Source organism: Tachypleus tridentatus, chromosome 1 (genome assembly GCF_004210375.1).
Source record: "Tachypleus tridentatus isolate NWPU-2018 chromosome 1, ASM421037v1, whole genome shotgun sequence".
Taxonomy (NCBI): domain Eukaryota; kingdom Metazoa; phylum Arthropoda; class Merostomata; order Xiphosura; family Limulidae; genus Tachypleus; species Tachypleus tridentatus.
In genome coordinates, this window is record NC_134825.1 from 161,259,046 (window position 1) to 161,279,681 (window position 20,636).

Consider the following 20,636-nt stretch of genomic DNA (forward strand, 5'->3'; position numbering starts at 1 on the left):
GTCATGATGAACACATCACGTGACATTAATTGTGTAGAGCTACGTTAGCGTTTTATTGTGTTCCTTGAATCGCCAATGAATACAAAATCTGGACTCGTTTGTGAAGAACAGTGGCGAATAGTCTTCGATAGACTAAATCAGGTGATATTGAGTCTAATTTCAATTTTGGGTCAACGACATTTCAATAAAAGCGTCCACGAAAACAGCCTTTTTGGCTTTATTATGGATATCTTGGATTCGTACAAGAATTCCACGTTTTCTTTTTGTTTATTTTTTAAGGATCATAACAAAGCTTTTTTGCTATCAGGAAGTAATTTTGGTAGACTTGTAGGATTAGCAGAAGTCATATCCTGGGTTTGTTGTTTTTGTCGACAACTTTCGTGACTTTTGAGATGTTTCCACCGGGCTCACGTCACAATTCTTCCAAATTTTAAATGTATTTTGACACTCCTTAGGTATAACGAGGCGAAATGCGAGTGTTGGAACAACGTGAAAATAAGTTAGGTGACCCTGAGTGTCGCATTGGAAAAAAAAAAAAAATCTCATTATTAGATGAAGCGGTAACTTACACAAGTGGGAATCAACGATAAGTGTCCAGGTTTAGTTTGTTTTGAATTTCGAGCAAAGCTACACGAGGACTGTCTGCGCTAACCGTCCATAATTTAGCAGTGTAAGACTAGACGGAAGGCAATTAGTCATCACCACCCACCGCCAACTCTTGGGCTACTCTTTTACCAACGAATAGTGGGACTGACCGTCACATTATAACGCCCCCACGGCTGAAAGGGCAAGCATGTTTGATGTGACGGGGATTCGAACCTGCAACCCTCGGATTACGAGTCGAGTGCCCTAACCACCTGGCCATGCCGGGCCGAAAAGTACCCAGGAGTGAAAACTGCTCGCTAGTCACATGAATTAAAAGACAATTACTTCCTTTATAACTTATATGAGTTCTATAAATATAAATACCGGCATTTGTTAGCGTAGAAAAATAGTGACCCCAAGTGTTTGTTTTTGAAAGCGGAAAAAAAAAAGAAACAAAGTTCTCATTTGATTTAAAGAAATAATTCCCCGTCGGAATGGCTGAAAAGAAGCGACACTTGGTTGAAATGATACGCAGTAGACCAACCAATTGTAGAAAATCTCATCAAGGCAGCTTCTGTAATCCCCGGAGACTTCCATCTCACATTGTTTGTTTCTTTAAAATAAAAGATATACGGAGTTCAATTCAGTTCAACGTCTACAAAGATTACGAACATTTAGAGAATAGTCGCCTTGATTAGATTTGTTTAGTTTGATTACTGTACGTTCCTAAGTCGGTACATTTGACAGGGAACGCCTGATGTAACTTAAATTTGATATTTGTTCTAACATTAAGCTTCTAAGGGTGTTTATATATTAACACTTCACTAGAAAATGTAATGATATTAGTAAATATTACACTGCTGACAGTATGTCAAACAACAGGATTAAGCGCTTGGCATCAAACGAAATCCAAGGACGAATTAGCGTCAAATCTGTGTTATCTTTATCTGTGTGAAGCTACGAAATCTCTCGAGCGAAATTACATTTCATGATTGCTTGTACAACATATTATTAAGCACAAACTGTTGTTACACGTTTCAAAGACACAATACGTGAAGTAATTATTATTTGTTTAAAATAAATATTAACCATTCGATATGTGTTGTTACATTAAAAGTACAAACATGTATAATATTATAACACACATGAAACAATCGATTTCCATCAGAGTAAAGGTAAAATTGAATTCAACCAGGGAAAGTTTGTTTTTCTTAATCTAAGTTTGAAGCTTCCATATTGTGTGTTTTTTTTTTCATATTTCAAGTACGCATGCGCACGATTGAGTTCATTGTTAAGTGAAAAGTTTCTAAAATGTAGGCTTTGAGCATTTTTGGGAATACTTGTTTTTTTATCGGCATTACTGAAACAAAACGCGACTTGAAAACGTGTATTCGAATAAAAGTAAAATACAGCTAAACTTATTTAATGCCAAATGTGTATTTATTTTGAATTACATCCTGTGTTGGCAGAAATTTGACACAGCTTTTCTTGGAACGAAACTCGTAATAATTTCAAACAAAGTTACTATTCTTACTCAACTAACAATTATTTTCTTGTTCCATTATTTGTAAAACCATTGACAAGATATGAGAATTAACATATGAAATATGTAAGATTTGCATTTTATAAGCAAACACCTGAAATGGGGCCTTTCATTCCGTAAATTGTTAGCGGTGGTGTGGTTTTCGTATAGCAAAGCCACAAAGGGCTATCTGATCAGCCCACCGAGGGGAATTGAACCTCTGATTTTGGCGTTGTAAATCCGGAGACATACCGCTGTACTAGCGGGGTCAAGTTGTTAGCTCAAGTCGTTTCTTCTTAACCATACAAAATGTAAGTCGGAAATTATTGGCAACAAAAGCATAATTTCAATTTACGGTTTGTAGTAATCAGAGATCTTGCGAAGTATAAAATAATATACCGTTACTACATCTGTGTGCGTTAACCAGTTATGCAATGTGTTTATTGTTATTGTATGTTATATTGTTTGAGTGTCAAGGTTTATACTTAAAAATGAGGGAGTAAATATATTCATGTAATTCTTAAGACTTTCATGCGCCATTTATAAAATATTGTCACATTTAATTTCTCTTAATCTAGCTATCGGTTTCGACCAACAGTAAACCGCCACCTACATTACCAAAACCAAAATCAAATACTTCGATCCCAGGAAATCAAGGAAGCTCTCTTTCCGGTTCGTGCTCCATTTCAAAAACAGATGTGATCCTTTCTATCCAGTCCCAACCACGTGCGGAAGTTCAATCTCTGGATAGCCCTAGAAACAGTGGTTCATCAGACGGTCGTCAGACTCAAGAAACCAATGTCATTTACACCTCATCGTCTACAAGTTTGTCCATCTCATCTTTCGAAAAGTCTCCCCCTCCTAACCCTCCCCTCCCAATAAAGCCCATGCCTCCACCTCGTCAAACCCACCATCTTGCTGAAAGTGTTTCCTCCACTGAACGATGCCATACAGAAACGTCGTTAGATGCAGTAGATTCTGCCTTGTCTGTTTTGAAAGGCTCTGAGAACCATGACAACAAGAGCACAAGCGGATTCAGGTAGGACTTCTCTTACATGAAATACTTTGCTTTTCTTAGGTTAAAATATGCATATTTCTATATTTGCATCACGAAACGTGATACATCAGAAAGAGCCAAAAAGGCTTAACTTTTATTAGGCCTACTTTGCATTTCTTTCTTTTTTTTTAAAAAAAAGCTATTTTAAATATGTATTATATTTTCGTAAACGTTTTATGAAAGACTTAGTAATTCTCTTTCTGATTTCGTTTCAGATATATGTGCAATTCAATCTTTATTTTGCTTTTACAGCTACAGGGAGCGTCTATTATATTATCGAATTGTGATGAGGTAAAGTGGTTTCTTTTTATTGAAGCTTGAGGTTTCCCTCCCTTTTTCTCCTTCACAAAACCACAGAAGCATGACAGATTGTAACCACCATTTCCCGCCCTTAACAAATCGAGTTCGCAGTCTAATCTATTTGACAGCAACAAAATACGATAGTATTAGCAGTTTCCGCCCTGTAGTTTAACGTAAAAATGAGGCTTGCTTACTATTAATCATTTCCTTCACTTACTGATAATGTAAACTAAAATAGTTTGAAGAATACTTTTAAAAACGTTTGCTAGTGAGATTTAATTGTACTATTTGTTACTACACTAGGAACGGACTTGCATGTGTCATATATGTAATTTAGTGCTTCGTAGTGAAATGTGTATTATTTGAATGTTTAATAACGTGTGATAAAAAGGATTGTTTGTAAGTGTATAAATTAAAATCAAGCATGTCATATTCGTTGGAGAATTATCTAAGCTTACCATGTTATAATTATGTGTATGTGTGTGTATAAATGTTTATTTTAAACACATAAAAGACATCAGCCGTATGATTTCTTATTTTTCATCAAGCGAAGCCTGCGTTTAATAATGCAGTTCTGTTACTTTACGTAAGAACTGTTTGATGTTTAGTATATTGTCATAATATAATATTTTGTTTTACGTATTTCATTGTGTATTTCCATTATCTTCAACTCCTAAGGCCCGGCATGGCCAGGTGGGTTAAGGCGTTCGACACGTAATCTGAGGGTTGTGGGTTCGAATACCCGTAGCACCAAACATGCTCGCCCTTTCAGCCGAGGGGCATTATAATGTGACGGTGAATCCCACTATTCGTTAGTAAAAGAGTAGCCCAAGAGTTGGCGGTGGTGATGACTAGCTGCCTTCCCTCTTGTCTTGCACTGCTAAATTAGAGATGGCTAGCACAGACGGTCCTCGTGTAGCTTTGCGCGAAATTCAAAAACAAACAAACAAACTCCTAAATGAGCCATTCCGCAACATTGTTCTACCCCATCGATATTAAATGAAGATATCACGAGTGCATATAAACAACACAAATGTGTTTCATGTTTTGGAAACCAGTCAATATCAGGTACTTAAGAATCCGTTATCCATTTGTAACATAAATAGCTTTGAAAACCAAAATTAAGAACTGAATAATAAACTATGCCATTAGTTGGAGATAAGGACTGAGAGTTAAGAAACCACGAAATGCTGAATAATTAAAATAACCATTAGCCTTCTTAGTATACATTGGGAAAAAGAATTGTGGCTTAATAACAGAGGTTATAAATGATGAAACTGTAGACTTTCTTAGTAAACATATAAAAGAACTGGGTTAACAAACAAAACGCGATTTTTTGAAGAAGTAAATATAGATCGTTTAGCTTTGTTGGTGCACACTGAAAATCAGAATTGTGGGTTAACAGTCGAAATAGGAAATTTTGAAGTAAATATAGATCGTTTAGCTTTGTTGGTGCACACTGAAAATCAGAATTGTGGGTTAACAGTCGAAATAGGAAATTTTGAAGAAGTAAATATAAATCGTTTAACCTTCTTGATATATGTTGAAAATCATAACTGTGGGTTATTTAAGAAATTACGAATGCGTAAATCGTAGACCATTTGACTTTCTAAGTACATGTTGAAAATAAATGTAGATTAACAATCAGTATGGAAAGTTTTTAACATGGCTCAAGTTTCCCAAAGTTTTATGCGATAACGTAAAATACCTAAAGCTGATAATTCTCCCTGATTTACAGCTCGATGTTTCTGAATTGCTGTAGAGAAACATTCATTTTATCACAATTATTACGTACCTGCCAAAGTGCATTGACAGTAATCGTAAAATGTATCCGTTATGTGACACACTCTTACGCTGTAAATACATTTGTTGACATTTTTAAGCGCTCGTTTCAAATACGTCACCTAATATTAATTTTCCTATAACATGAGCATTTGAGAATTTCCATCATGGCGTCGAAATTTTAATTTTTAAACTGAAGAACTTGGACTAACGACGTTAACTTGGTGTGTGTGTGTACGTGCACAGTCTGTACACCTAAATTTCCTGGATAATTTTGATTTGTTTTTCAAGGTTTCCATTTTGGTTTTAGTACCGTATTTACAATTTCCAAATTTTGGACAGTACAATGGGCTGTTCTAGTGTTTGATATTAGGCTTGACGCTTAACACTCCTACGAAAAGTGGGGCCTAATAGGCCCCAGAGCAACTTGAAAGGTTATTAATATTAGGCTAATAATTTTGTATTTAAATGAAATTGCCATTTAAATCCATTAATGAATGGATTAACGAGATTCCCACTGTCCCTATCTACTATCTAGCGAAACCACAGCCAGGGGAACGGGCTTGGAGAAATCAGGACTAGAAACGTCTTTTCGTAGGAGTGTTAAGGTTACTATTCTATTTTCTGAATTTGCTGCTGTTGCTTCTGCACAGATGTCAAGTGAACACGTCCGAATCTTTTACACAATTTACAGTAAATGTATACAAATAATTAAATGTTTGTCAACCTTTAAAAATTGTTATCTTATTTTTGTCCACAGATATTTAGGCAGACCACAGATTGTCCAGCGTCATACTCATAGATTTAGACAAGCATCTCTTGACCAATATGCCAAAGCGATGAATCACGTGTATCGCAACGAACATCCAACACGTTCATCACAATTTGAATCTTGTAGCGTCAAAAGTACCAATTTTAACTCCAGTGACCCCAGTAATGATAATCTCTGTGGCAACACAGAACAAGAACATAGACGAGAAAAGCTCCCGATAAGGCCAAAACCACTTACTGTTAAAATACCACCAAGTAGTGACCAACCAAGACTTAAAGGCCAGCAGAACGGGGGCACACAGAGACAAGGAACAGAAGGGATTAATGAAAAAATATCTTCCAGTGTGGCCAGTCAAAACTCCCAGAACGTGCACATTAGTATAAACCGACGTATCGAAATGCCGCCAGCTTTTCTGTTTCCTGAAAACGTGCCGCCTCCAGCTGATCTAAGTGGATCCATCCGAACAGATGATCGAGCAAAGAATCAGTCTGGGAATGACATCACGGACAGAGTGATGACAGAAGCTGAAGATACAATTTTTGATCACAATAACAAGAAACAGGAAAACACCAAGAGTCCATTAAACCTAAATGATCGGTTGGACCAATTCAATGGAAACACCACTCTAGTCTTTGAAAACAACACTCGATCAGATGGAGATGGAGACTCGGTCAACATAGAAAATGATCAAATACATGTGTCTGGTAGGTACAGCGTTATGTTGATCCATGTTTAAAATTGAATTGTCAAGGCTAATTAGTTTGAGGAACAAAATTCAGTTAATAAAGCTGTGTTTAGTCAATTATCAATTAATTAGTTTGGAAACAGTTAATAAAGCGTTTAGTCAATTATGTAATCGAAACCCGAAGTTAAAATCGTAAACAAAACAAACACCAACAACACTGGGAGTGTTAGCATTGTTTAATGGATTTTTATGACGTAAACGGAACTATGTTGGCCATGTTCGGGAACTTTAATCAGATTTTTCCTAATTTTGTGAGTTTTTAATAATTAAAATTTCCTTTTTTAAACTTTTATTTCACATTATTAACCTGAAAAAAGAACAACAACATGAAATTACGAAATTTTATATCGGTAAATCTGCACGAGTTGTATTACAAAGTGGTTAGGGCCAAACGAAATATAACGCTTTCATGAAAATTACGACACATACCTGTTGAATATACGAGTCTTTATTCGCTTCCGTTATGTCGACTAGATAAAGAACATCCATATTTCAGCAGGTGCTGTCATCTCTTGACAAGTTTCGAAGCTACAAATGCGCTCTTGAGTTAAGTGGAAGACGTACAACTGCAACTGGTTTACCTGCAGTATGTATGTAAGTGTGTGTATACACGCACACGAACAAAGAAAAGTACCTACCTCCAGTGATGGAAAAGTTTAATTTAGTATATCGATTTAAATTATTTTATGAACTTTTAGAAAGGTTAATCTTATTAGAATCGGAGTTTCACTCAGAGCCAAAACTCTGAGCTACATGTATCACCCACCGCATAAAGTAACTATTGAACATTTCAGTTAGGCTAAGAGCTGCTCAACAGTAACATACGGTAAATGTACATTTTTATCCTTTAAGCTACGTTACATTTTAAAATGTGAATGACAATGTGATTAGCTTCTAACAATTTAATGTAGAATATCCTGCTTGTGAAATATAATTTGATATCAACGTTATTTGTGTCTGTTTTTCCGTCATTTCAGAAGTGAATGTTGAGATTTGTTTGTCGTACATGGGAGACCGACGAACTTTCGGGCAAACACAGTTGTTCAGGATATATACGATAGTTTGTGAAACATTAATTATATAAAGATTTTAATTTTTTATAATAACTTATACAAAACAAACTTCAAAAATGTTGATAAGTAGTTAAACCTCCAAATTCAAGGGCTGGATCCGCCAATGGAGAGCCTTTAAATTATCTATTTTTGGTTTTACAGCTAAAAACAAGAAATCGAGAATGTAGTTGTTTTTTAACATGTAAAAATAATACGTTAAATTCAGTATTTTGTGTACGGTACTGCATTTGATTTTACTGTAATTATTTTTTCCTTGTAGATCAGCCTCTGGAAACTAATACCGACGTATCTATTAGTGAAGTTAACGGTTATGAACAGTTGCGCATGCACAACAGCGCCGCCTTGCGGAGGGTAAAGAAAGGAAACCTAAAGACAAAGAACTCTACCAAAAACTCTCGAAGGGTTAGTTTTGACCCTTTAGCCTTGTTACTTGACGCTGCCCTTGAAGGAGAATTAGAACTTGTGAAAAAGACTACAAAAGAGGTAAGAAATCAGTGATAATCCCATGTCTTTAGGCTTAGATGGAAAGAAATGAAAACGATACTAAACAACAACGTCTTTAACCCTACCGTAAACCGCTTAAATTTCTTGTTTGTCATTAAACATGGGTATTTTGTGTACTGTGTAGAAAGTATTGCTAGTAAAAGCCCGTAACTAAAGTTACAACTGATGTTTTTTTCTTAAGCCTGCCCTAATTCGAGCTGTGATTATATATTGTTGTCGTTTATACTAATTTTTGGACATGATCTTGTGTCAGGTACCTAACCCTAGTGCTGCTAATGATGAAGGGATCACGGCTCTTCACAACGCTATTTGTGCAGGACATTTTGAGATTGTCAAGTTTCTTGTGGAATTTGGCTGTGACGTCAATACCCAAGACAGTGATGGCTGGTCAGTGACTGGTATTTCATTATATTTTTTGTCAGTCCTTAAATACCAGTAATATTTCGTAAATTATTAATTTTTTATATGGTTCTGTTCAGAAAATTTCTTTCAAACGTAATTCACTTTTTGTTATATTTTTATTCCTCACTCATAACCTAACGCAATATTAAAACTATTATGAAAGGAATTGCAAGTTGCAGTTTTATTTTGAATTATCATTGGTAAATATATTGAATTTCATAAAGGAATTTCTGTTACAGGACTCCACTTCACTGCGCAGCCTCTTGTAACAATCAACCAATGGTAAGGTTCCTCGTGGAGCACGGCGCATGTGTATTTGCCACGACGCTCAGTGATCATGACACTGCAGCTCAAAAGTGTGAGGAAGACGAGGAAGGCTACGATGGTTGTTCCGAATATCTTTATAGTAAGTCGAATTATTAAAAACAGTTCATTTTACAGATACCTTCTATAAAACTTCAGTTTGAATTCTAATTGATTTTGAGAATTTCTTGTTTCTTACTTTAACTTCAGAAATACAACTTTTTTTATGTACTCGTGTTTTCACGATTCGCTTCAAAAAATAAAATCCGGGCAAATGAAACAGGAACTAGACTATAAACCACTCGAAAATATTTAAAAACTTAATACAGAACGTTTGGAAAATATACATGGCTGAGTGATTATAGTTTAAAATGCAAATTTATAATTCAGCTCCTTATAATTGCAGGTATTTCTTGTGTGGCGACATATTTTTACAATGTAACGAAAGAAATGGTTTTATGGCATTTCTTATTGATAAGGCCCGGCATGGCCAAGCGCGTAAGGCGTGCGACTCGTAATCCGAGGGTCGCGGGTTCGCGCCCGCGTCGCGCTAAACATGCTCGCCCTCCCAGCCGTGGGGGTGCATAATGTGACGGTCAATCCCACTATTCGTTGGTAAAAGAGTAGCCCAAGAGTTTGCGGTGGGTGGTGATGACTAGCTGCCTTCCCTCTAGTCTTACACTACTAAATTAGGGACGGCTAGCACAGATAGTCCTCGAGTAGCTTTGTGCGAAATTCCAAAACAAACAAACAAACTTATTGATAAAAATATAGACCACAGTAGTAATTCATGCTGCAAAATTTTTTGACAGCATAGATTTCATGGGCTTTAGTTTTTTTTAAATATTCGTTTAACTGAATTTTGTATTGCTGAATTATATACACACACACACACACACAAGCGTCAAAAATGACGGGGCAAGTACTACTACCCCCACCCCATCGTATCCCTAACCTCACGTTTCATAGCGAATTGAAAGTTTGCGAAATCAAGTTTAACCAATAAAGAAGCAGAAAAGTGCAGTCGAGACAGTCAAACGTCAGTAAACTCTTTTATGATCCAATCAGAATTAAGATTAATCATGAAATGAATTCGTAATGTTTCATAGAATAATTATTGATGGAAAATCAGTTGGATTAACAACTCTTATATAGTTAAGAAAAAAGACTTTTACACTCCAGATAAAGATAAAATAATATATTTTTATGTAAACCGACATTTTCGTCTTCAGGGTTAATATACATAATAGCTAAATTTTTTACTCTAACAGCCGCCATAAATAAGGCTCGTATGAAGTTATGTTCATTTCTTTCTTTGATCCTTGTCCTTTCATGGCCCGTAACACACGTTTGTGGCCAATGACCGTCAATTAATTAATCACGAAAAACAACGTGGAAAGAAATTAAGAGCTGGATGTTGAAAGCAGAAGCCACCACTACCATCACTGTTTGGCCACTACCTGTTTCTTCAAAGTTCATCACACATTTTATACTGTGTTCTAAATCTATGCATAGTTATTTGGTTATCTTCGCTTGTGAACTATAAGGTAGATTAGTTATTATTTTTTAAGAATTATTTCGATTTCTTTTCGAGTGTCTGATTTTTGTTTTTAACATTATTAAAAACATTATCGCGTATTGTAAATCGAATTACCATGATTTCAAACGCTAACAAAAAACATGCAAATTTTGTACTTACAGGTGTTCAGGAAAAACTTGGTATCTTGAATGGTGGCGCTGTGTACGCTGTGTATGATTACGAAGCTCAAAACCAGGATGAATTATCTTTTAAAGATGGCGACATGCTCATTGTGTTAAGGAAAGGAGATGAACAAGAGAGAGAATGGTGGTGGGCCCGACTGAAAGATAGAGAAGGTTATATTCCTAGAAATCTCCTTGGTGTAAGTGATATTTCACTATTTGGTATGCACCTGAAAAATGTGTATATCCATTTTAAGACTAACTTTGAATAATTATTATGTCATTGGTAATCAGATGATACGATGGGTCTTGCATGATCTAATGGTTAAGGCGATCGACTTTGTGGATCGCGAGTTCGATCTCATTACTGAACGTGATTGTCCTACTAATATGACGTTCTAGTAAAGAATCGCGAAGGAGTTGGGGCAGTGCCTTCTCTATCATTTCCCAATTAGGAAAGGCTAAATGCAGATAGTCCTCTAATAGCTTTGTACAAAATTCAATAAAGAAATTTCACACGAAAATACGTAAAGAACAGTGAGAAATTTTGGATTTTTTTATCCTCCTCGCCAGACAACTGTACTGTTTTTAGGGTTATTATTCTGTAAAAACCTTTAATTTAACCTGGGTAATATTGCCATGTAGTGATTTAACCTTTTCACAGTTGATAGGCGAGTGAAAGAGTTAATTAGCAGCTAAATAGTTATAACAGCAGTTAAGAATTCATTATTATGTAGCTATTGCAAGTCGTTTCGGTTGATTTCAGATGATCAATCTGATAACAGTTAAAATTTATTAAAAATACAGTATTATAAATGTATGGTTAAAATGTTGAATTATCTGGTAGATTAAATTACCAAGTAGTAAATCAATTAGAATTTAGTTTTTTATTAAAAACACGATGTGGGGCAATGTTCCTTCTGCAAATTGTACACTGGAACTTTTAGGATATTTAGTTCAAAACTACGACGTTTACAACGTTGAGGACAATTTCTTTAGTTATAGAAACAAATATACAAGGAAATACATTAAATCAGTTCTATATCTTTCTGTGGATTTTAAGTAACACATTATTATTAACTCTCAGTTCCAATTATCGCCTAAATATCGACAGTTAGGCCTAAAGTTGAAATACACTTTTTACGGAAAGCACAAGTTTACCCGTTATATATAATCGTTGGCAAATAGAAACACACACACAAGATACATTTAGAAAGAGCGAAAACGTAACAGTTGATTTTTACGCTTCTTAATGTAATAACTTTTAAATATTCACTATTTTATAACTATTATAGGTTTCCAACTATCTCAGTACAGTACTTAAAGTTTGACAATTAGACCTACAGTATAAATACACTTCGTACGAGTTTACCCGCTAGGGTAACAATATTGTAGTACTTCCATTATTGATAGGGGACCCGACGCTTAGTTACTAGTTTAGGGCAGAGGTTCCCAGATATTTTAGACCTGCGGAGCTTCGCATCAGAAAGACAAAACATTCCGGAGCCTTAATATATTAAGAACAACTAAAAATAGAAACAATCGGTCACTAGCACCAGGTAAAGTTTACTTCAAGCTTTTAAAATATAAATTTATTAATATCAGTATTTAAAGGAAAATCTTTGCTTCTACTTTATTGTTCAAAAATGCCTGCTTGCAAAATTTATATCGGTAAAAGTACAGTGTACTTATTAGTGGTTCGGATGGGCTTGCTTTTGTTCATAAAGTAGTTAATTATTTGGAGTTATGGTTGTTACCTGTAAACGCAAATCATCTTCAGTATTTAGCCAGTTCCTAAATTTTGGTCTTTGTAGCTGTATACAGTTAAAATGTTTGCTCACAAAGATATGTTGTTGGAAAACGCATCAAAACTTTCAAAGCTCTGTTACTTATTTCAGGGTATTTCATGGCCATTTTAATCCAAAACTGTGTAATTTCTATAAGCTGTTCTTTCTCTTTCAAAGGCAAATCGTTGATATTTTCAGAGTCAACAAATGGATTTTGAATCCACGATAATTTTTCTAAAGGAGGAGGGAAGTACCCTACCCCCCAATAGTTGTAGACAAATCAGATATGTGCTGCAAGACTGAAACGTTTACAACTTTACTTAAGGAAATTTCATTGAGAAGTAAAAAAACCATTGATATTTTCGAAGCAATCAAGTTCTTCCATAAGTATACATTTAACAAAAAGTTTCAGTTTACGTTGAAGCGCTTCCATTTTACTCTGAGCTTTGAAGTACGTTACCATGGTACCCTGCATTGTAACATTCACTACATTTATATAGGCAAATACATCCGAAAGGTAAGCCACTTTCTGTATCCAGCATTTTCCCCTTAATTTATATGCAAGTTCGAAATGGCATTCAGATAAAAAGAAACCTATCTCCTCACGCTAGCACTTTCCCCGAGAATTCCATGTCAGACTTTTGAGTTTTTATTAACATTAGGGACGTGCAATATATGAAATCAACCACAATTCATTTTGTTATTGAATAATCTTCAAATCACTGTCCATTACATCTTGATATTGACATATGAACAGGACTGTCACTCCTTCAAATATGGTAGGGGTCAGGCTGAAGAAATTCACTGTTCAGTATCTTGTGTGTCCACCATTTGCTTCTGTCAGAGCAACACATTTCCTTCGCATGGAGTTCACCAGGTCTATGGTGGCCTGTGGGATGTTATTCCATTCTTGCTGGAGTGCCACACGGAGCTGACACACATTATCCGGAACTGGGGCACGGTCGCGAACACGTCGATCCAGAACATCTCAAAGATGTTCTATGGGCGACATGTCTGGCGAATACGCAGGCCAGTCTAGAACTGGAATGTGCTCAGTTTCATGGAACTGGGTGCAGATCCTGGCAACATGTGGTCGGGCGTTATCATGTTGGAAGGTGACATTATGCTGCAGGACAAACGGCACTACAATTGGGTTGAGGATCTCATCCCGATATCGTTGCCCATTCAAGTTCCCCTCAATGAAGTGCAATTGTGTTCTTTGCCCATACCCGATGCTTGCCCACACCATAACACCACCACCTCCATGTGAACAAGCCGGATGTGGCGATCCTGTGCTGGGGTGGTCACACGTGGCCGACGTGGATGAAGTCGATTTGCAGTACTGCCCGTCTGTTGAAAACGAACTCTCAAACGTCCTATCGTCCGATAGTGAACATTCAGTTGCACAGCAACCGCTCTGGTGGACATTCCTGCTTCCAACATGCCAATGGCACGTTCCCGCATGACTAGAGTCATCTGAGGCATTGCTGCTTTTGTCAAAATTTGACATTTTGGGGTGGCCTTTTATTGTCCCCTGTATAAGAAGTGTCCGAGTACTGCTCATTTTGTTTGAGCAGCGTCTGGATATGCCACACCCATGCACTCAGTGACATTAACGCATCACTGAGCAAATGCTCACAGGCAGTGGTAGACTCAAATTTGGGACACTAATCAAGAGAAATATCCATTTTGTACAAGTAGAAGGAGTATACACTAACTTTGGGTAATACTCTTCATGTGACACCAATATTTCACATGGGGCGTTTATATTTTTGTTCAGTGTATTTTTATGACATCATTCAATGCCTCTTTTAAGTCTTCTGGCATTCGTTTCATTGTAAGTGCATAACGATGAAGAAGACAGCAGTGGATACTCTCGATGTCCGGGTTTTTATGCGTGCCACTACGCCTGAAAATTTTCTAATCACAATTGCAGCCCCATCAGTGCAAATATTTGAGCAAAGCTGCCATTTGATCTCATGTTTTTCCATAAATTAATCGATCAGTTTAAATATTTCTTCGCCTGTTGTTTGAGGTGGCAAAGGTTTGCAAATTAGCATGTCCTCTTCAAAACTAGCTTCGTGAATACAGCGAACAAACACAAACAATTGCATACCTGCGACATCTGTTACCTCATCCATCTGAAACGAAAAAAATTAGACTCGCTTTTATTCGCCTTATTAAGTCCGTAAAGCAATTTGATGACATATCATTGATTCTTCGAGAAACCAAGTTGTTAGAAATGGGCACAGAGTTAATGTTTTTAAGATATTTCTCATCAATCGTGTACTCTACCAAATCTTTTGCGCATGATTTTATCAAACCTTCTGCAACTGTATGAGCTTCACCTGCTTTTGCAATACGGTAACTAACACGTTTTAACTTTACTGGATGCAAACTACTGTTGCTCAACAGTGTTCCACATTCAACACACAACACACTAGGTCCATCTTCATTACCTGTCCATGTGAAACTATTCAATAAATCTTTCATCATACTTTCTTTTCTTTCTTGTTTCGGTACGTCTTGCATCATCCTGCGTTGAAGTGCTTGCAGACGATAATAACGCCAATGAATTCGTATTAGGCTTAAGAAGATTTATTACTGATATTCAGCCACTTATCCATTATAAGGGTGACAACTAATTATTAATTTGTCTAAATACATATTCTTATATCTTTGGCGCTTTAAAAGTATTTTTACGGACACAAAATAGCTTTTTAATGAAAACTCGTTCAAGCACTTGAGTTTTATTGCCATACAATTCCATGCTAACTTAAGATCAGTGTTACCATAACGAAGACAGAAATAAAGATTTGTGGAAAAAAGGCTAGGCCGCTAGAATAATATATTTTTCTACAAGAAAAGGTTAACCTATTATTTTTATATATTTTAACAGGAATGTTTAAGCCAAATAATAAATTATTAAGCAAGATCTTACGTGTCTAAATCTCGAACGAAAAGAAACAAAATGAAACATGACGTCATACAGACCGTTGGTACCAAGTTTATCTAATTAAACCACAACGAATTTAACCTAACCTAACAATGACCAATTATAATTGTCATAAGTATAATTATACTTCATATAAACATACTTTGAAAATGAAACAATTGATACTGCATCTAATTGCATCACAATGTTTCAAATTTGGACAAGTTTCAGCTATGACGTCATATTTCATTTCATTCGAGATTTAGTCGCTAATCCAGATCTGGCTTTTAAAAGACAGTTGGCATCGCTACCCAGAGTTGACCGATGTTTCATACTAAAATTACTAGACTATCTTGCATCTCCAGTAACGCATGCGATCTTGGGATGGTGCCATACGTACTAGCAACCAGTGGTGCCACTGTCAAAGTTATGTAAGATTGTATTAACACTTTCACCGCGAGAACTTCTCCTAAGCTGAATAAAATCGTCTGGCATCAGGAAGAATAAAATATTAAAAGGCCCAGTACGCTATAAACGTGTTATATTAAAGATATATTTTACTTTTTTGTACAGCGTATTCTGATTCAATTTTATAGTTTTAGGAAGAAGCTATTAACATTCTAAAATTTCTTCGCGGAGCCCCAGGTAACTATGGTGGACCCCAAGGGCTCCGCGGAGCATACTTTGAAAATCCATAGGGTAGGGGATAGTAAAAAGGAGTGAATGCAATTATGGAAGGAAAAACAAGCGTCGTGGTAACAAACGAAGACAGTAAATTTTTTACACTTTTTATTACTATAATTTTAATAATTCATTATTTTATGGCATCACTTTTTCAAGAGTTCGATCGAGAAAAAATCTCGAGCCTAGTCAACAATGGCGATTATCGACAAACAGTTTTGAGTTTTCGCTCATATGGCGCAGCATAACCTTCGTATGCGTGAGTTTAAGTATTCAATTTCGTCTATATTCATTTTATCCTAAACAGCGTTTCAGTAGTCAAAGGCCCCGGCATGGCCAGGTGGTTAAGGCATTCGACTCGTAATCCGAGGATCGCGGGTCCGAATCCCCGTCAAAACAAACATGCTCGCTTTTTCAGCCGTGGAGACATTATAATGTAGCTGTCAATTCCACTATTCGTTGGCAAAAGAGTAGCCCAAGAGTTGACGGTGGGTTTTGATGACTAGCTGCCTTCCCTCTAGTCTTACACTGCTAAATTAGGAACGGCTAGTGCAGATAGCCCTCGTGTAGCTTTGCGCGAAATTCAAAACAAACAAACAAACAGTAGTTAAATAATTTTGGTACACAGATCGTACGTGAACCAGCAATATTTCCCCCTGGTATTTTATTGTTTGTAATAAGGAGTAAATGACGTAACCTCACACCAAAATCAGCCAGTGATGTAACCTTTTGTATACAGATGACTATATTATTTTCGTCTCGTACTGTCTTGAAATTATATATAAATAGAATATAGGATCGTGTGAAAATAATACAGTACTTTAAAATCATAGCAAACTTTCCTCTTATTTTATATTTTTTAATTTTCTATCATATTTATAAATGCTAAATTAGTTTGTTGTATAATATATTTGTACTTGGTGTAATTCAAATAATGCAGAATAGTATTGAGACAGGCTTTCCAGTACGTCCAGATATAGTTTTGTTTATCTATCCATTGTTTGTTTTTTGTTGTTTGTTTTTCAGCTTTACCCAAGAGTAACGGCAAAACGAGATTCTCAATAGTACCAAGCCAGATACGCCAGTCTCGTACAGTCTCGAACTAACCAACGACACTGCGTGAGATAACCAACTGTTGGTACCCAATGCCACCGTGTTCTCTCTACTTAAAGCACTGTCAGAAATGCATCAGCTTTATTGTTTGTTTGCTATTAGTATTTGTGAAAACAGATGAATTGAATGTAGCTTATGAAACTACGTTAGAGTTGGTGTATATAACTGTAAAATGCATTCATTATTGGTCACTGACAGTTTAGGCCAATTGTCTGTCGTAAATTAGCATTTATTGTTGTATTGTTTGTATTAATTACGGTTTTAAATAATAATGCTACTTGTACGTATTGTTTGAATACATAACGTTTTGTACATAGGAGAAACGAATACTTTAACTGTACTTCAACCTTGGATGATTCGAAGTGTCGAACGAAGAAATAATTTGTATATCATGTATTATACAAGTTGTTATTTTTCCGTCCATGTTTTCGGGTTCCTGAACTTGTTAGTTTCCGGTAAAGGGACAGGTAGAGAAATAAGCATTTTGTTATAGTTTATCTGGAATGATGCTTGATAGTAAGAAAAACTTTACGTTGGCATAATGTTAGTGCTAGTTTAACTTTGTTCAATATGACAGAAGTCTTAACTGACTCGCATTACGTCTACAAAGTAATTTGGACTTAGCGGTAAGAGAGAAATATATGTAATCGCGATTACCAATTATATAGCTCGCAAAGCTATCCCCCTGGCAACAAGACTAAATTGTAAAACCAGTGACTCTCTAAGACGTACGTTTTTTTGTAAAATATTTTTTAATATCTAGTTGTTTCTGTTTGTCGTATTCTACACTTACAAATAAGTGTGTCCTGACCCCCAAGGTTATGTAACTTGGTGTAATTGGTTTGAATTATTTCAAATGTGTATATACGCAGAATTTAGTACACTATTTGAGACTGTTGTTAGTTTTTATGATGGTTATTTGTTCATAGCTCCTCCATTAGTTGGTTATCTACTTATCAAAGATGGTTTCGTCCAGTTCAAGTTCATATCGAAAACAAATGTTCTTCCAATTTTTATATAGTTGACGTTGCAGGGGCTTGATATTATACATACAAGAACATTAAATTGGTGCCTAAAAGCTGGAATTCATGAGGAACATATCAGTGGAGAGCTTATTTTTTGTTTGACTTGAATAAAACATTCCATACTGATAATGTGTGAATGGTGTATTTCTTATGTGTTTTTTTCACTTGTATTACTGATTAATTACTGTCGCAAGAAAAAAAAAAAAACAGTTATCGGATTGTCTATTTTCCAATGCGTATGAATCAAATTTCTGAAAAGTAAACCTGAGTTTACCCTTAGACAGCTAATAACTTCCAGTAAAAAATGCTTCACTCGAGTGTATATCCTTACCAACTACGACTAACAACTTCTCGAGAGCTCAAACTGTAAAATAACAATAATAATAATAATAGCAGAACTATTTTCTTTTCATACTTTTGCATATCGCAACATTACTCACATCAGTTACACGATCTCAGTCTTACTTTACCTGTGACTTAAATGGCAATCTAGAAATACTTTAAAAGCCTAGAGGTTATAACTTAATAGATTTATTTTTCATGCACCAGTTATTTCTATAAACTATGATGTGAAACTTAAGATTATTAGAATTTGTTAAGAGTATCGATTGTTGGTACACAAAATAATTTTGATTTTGCTGACTACTAATACTCATTTAAATTTATTCATTTTTGGTTTATTTAAATGTTCAATATTTTAAGAGTGTCGTTCGTTTCTCTAGAGTAATTTTAGTTAACATACAAAAACTAAAGAATATTGACCATTAATTGAAACCACTAAACCCAATGTATGGGAATTTTCATTTCGACACAGAACGGTTGGTGAAAAATCGATTATCGGTGTAAAACTACACTTATCACAGAAGTCTGATAGGCCTCGGAAGATGTGCAGCTTGAAATACAATTTTTATTTGAAGTAAAGCGATGGGGTATACGTGTGTTGCCCTCCCCATGTATCTAAGCCTGGTTTCTTGTGTTTTAAGTCCGTAGACATATAGCTTTGCCACTAGGGAGCTACAGAACTCTTTCTATTATTACGCCTGTGATTTGTGAAAGGGCGTTACTTTGATCCGTAATTAATGAAACGGGAGCTGGCGTACATTGATTAAACTGGAAAGTATTATCGATGGGGGACATTAATGTTCAAAGAGAAGCTAGCCATTGGAGACTCTTTGTGGCTGACACGCTAGTGAAAAGGGCAGAAAGACTTATGAAAGTTTTCTTTTTTTATGAATTTAATTTATTTTTATCATTATGATTACATTTTTACGTGAGATAAATCAGTTACGGTTAATCTGTGACCTCGATCAGTCTAAAGCATACCGCGTATTGTAAATTGTTTACGAGTTCTATGGAATAATTCCTTGAAATATTTTATTATGCCTGACTATTGGCCACGGAGCAAACCAGATAGCACAAAATAAAATACATCCTATATACATAACTATAGTTCCACTGTTGTCTTCTCTACAAGATTACAAGATCGATTTCATCAATGGAATAATGTAAGTTAATCATAGATATATTTAATATCTTGGATCAGCTCGCTTGTTTTGGAATTTCGCACAAAGCTACTCGAGGGCTATCTGTGCTAGCCGTCCCTAATTTAGCAGTGTAAGACTAGAGGGAAGGCAGCTAGTCATCACCACCCACCGCCAACTCTTGGGCTACTCTTTTACCAACGAATAGTGGGATTGGCCGTCACATTATACAACCCCACGGCTGGGAGGGCGAGCATGTTTAGCGCGACGCGGGCGCGAACCCGCGACCCTCGGATTACGAGTCGCACGCCTTACGCGCTAGGCCATGCCAGGCCGGATCAGCTAGCAGTTTTCGTGTTTGTTTTTGCCTGTTGTTATTTTTCTATAATACTCCTAAATCTTGTTTATATAGATTTACATACAGTAAATGATGAAAATGAATAAAGATTGCAAAACGTAGAGCAGGTTCCCACCTTTTGCCGAAAAACTACTAATATATGAAAGTGTCGTTTTGCAATCGCGTTAACATATCTAAAATTTAACAATTGCATCAGTTGACCTAGTCTGCTGTGTACACATTTTGTGAGAATGCAAATTTTATTTACAAAAAATGAAATAATTTGTATGCTGCAATGTTTTGTCCGCCTATGAGGGTTATCTGCGCTAGGCGTCCCTAATTTAACAGTGAAAGATCAGAGGGAAGGCAGTTAGTCGCCACCACCCACCGCTAACTCTTGGACTACTCTTTTACCAACGAATAGTGGGATTGATCGTCACATTATAACGCCCCCACGGCTGAAATTGTTGTGTGGAGGGAACTTATTCTAGTAAACCTGTTTTTCGTGAACATAGTCTATGCAAATAAACA

General features: G+C 36.0%; 1 protein-coding gene across 9 annotated transcripts in view; it reads left to right on the top strand.

The window, feature by feature from the left end:
* The window catches only part of LOC143229181 (apoptosis-stimulating of p53 protein 1-like), a 183,316-nt gene extending 164,900 nt beyond the window's left edge, over positions 1-18,416 (top strand). For 8 of the 9 annotated variants that reach the window (XM_076461128.1, XM_076461150.1, XM_076461158.1 and 5 more), the window contains 8 exons: positions 2,686-3,146; positions 3,417-3,455; positions 6,007-6,722; positions 8,096-8,319; positions 8,594-8,727; positions 8,982-9,148; positions 10,747-10,946; positions 17,176-18,416. In XM_076461128.1, the coding sequence (XP_076317243.1) occupies positions 2,686-3,146; positions 3,417-3,455; positions 6,007-6,722; positions 8,096-8,319; positions 8,594-8,727; positions 8,982-9,148; positions 10,747-10,946; positions 17,176-17,214 (1,980 nt within the window). In that variant the 3' untranslated portion in view covers positions 17,215-18,416. The remainder of the gene's footprint in view (positions 1-2,685; positions 3,147-3,416; positions 3,456-6,006; positions 6,723-8,095; positions 8,320-8,593; positions 8,728-8,981; positions 9,149-10,746; positions 10,947-17,175) is intronic. The other variant, XM_076461142.1, reaches the window with a different exon arrangement.
* Positions 18,417-20,636: the final 2,220 nt, after the last annotated feature.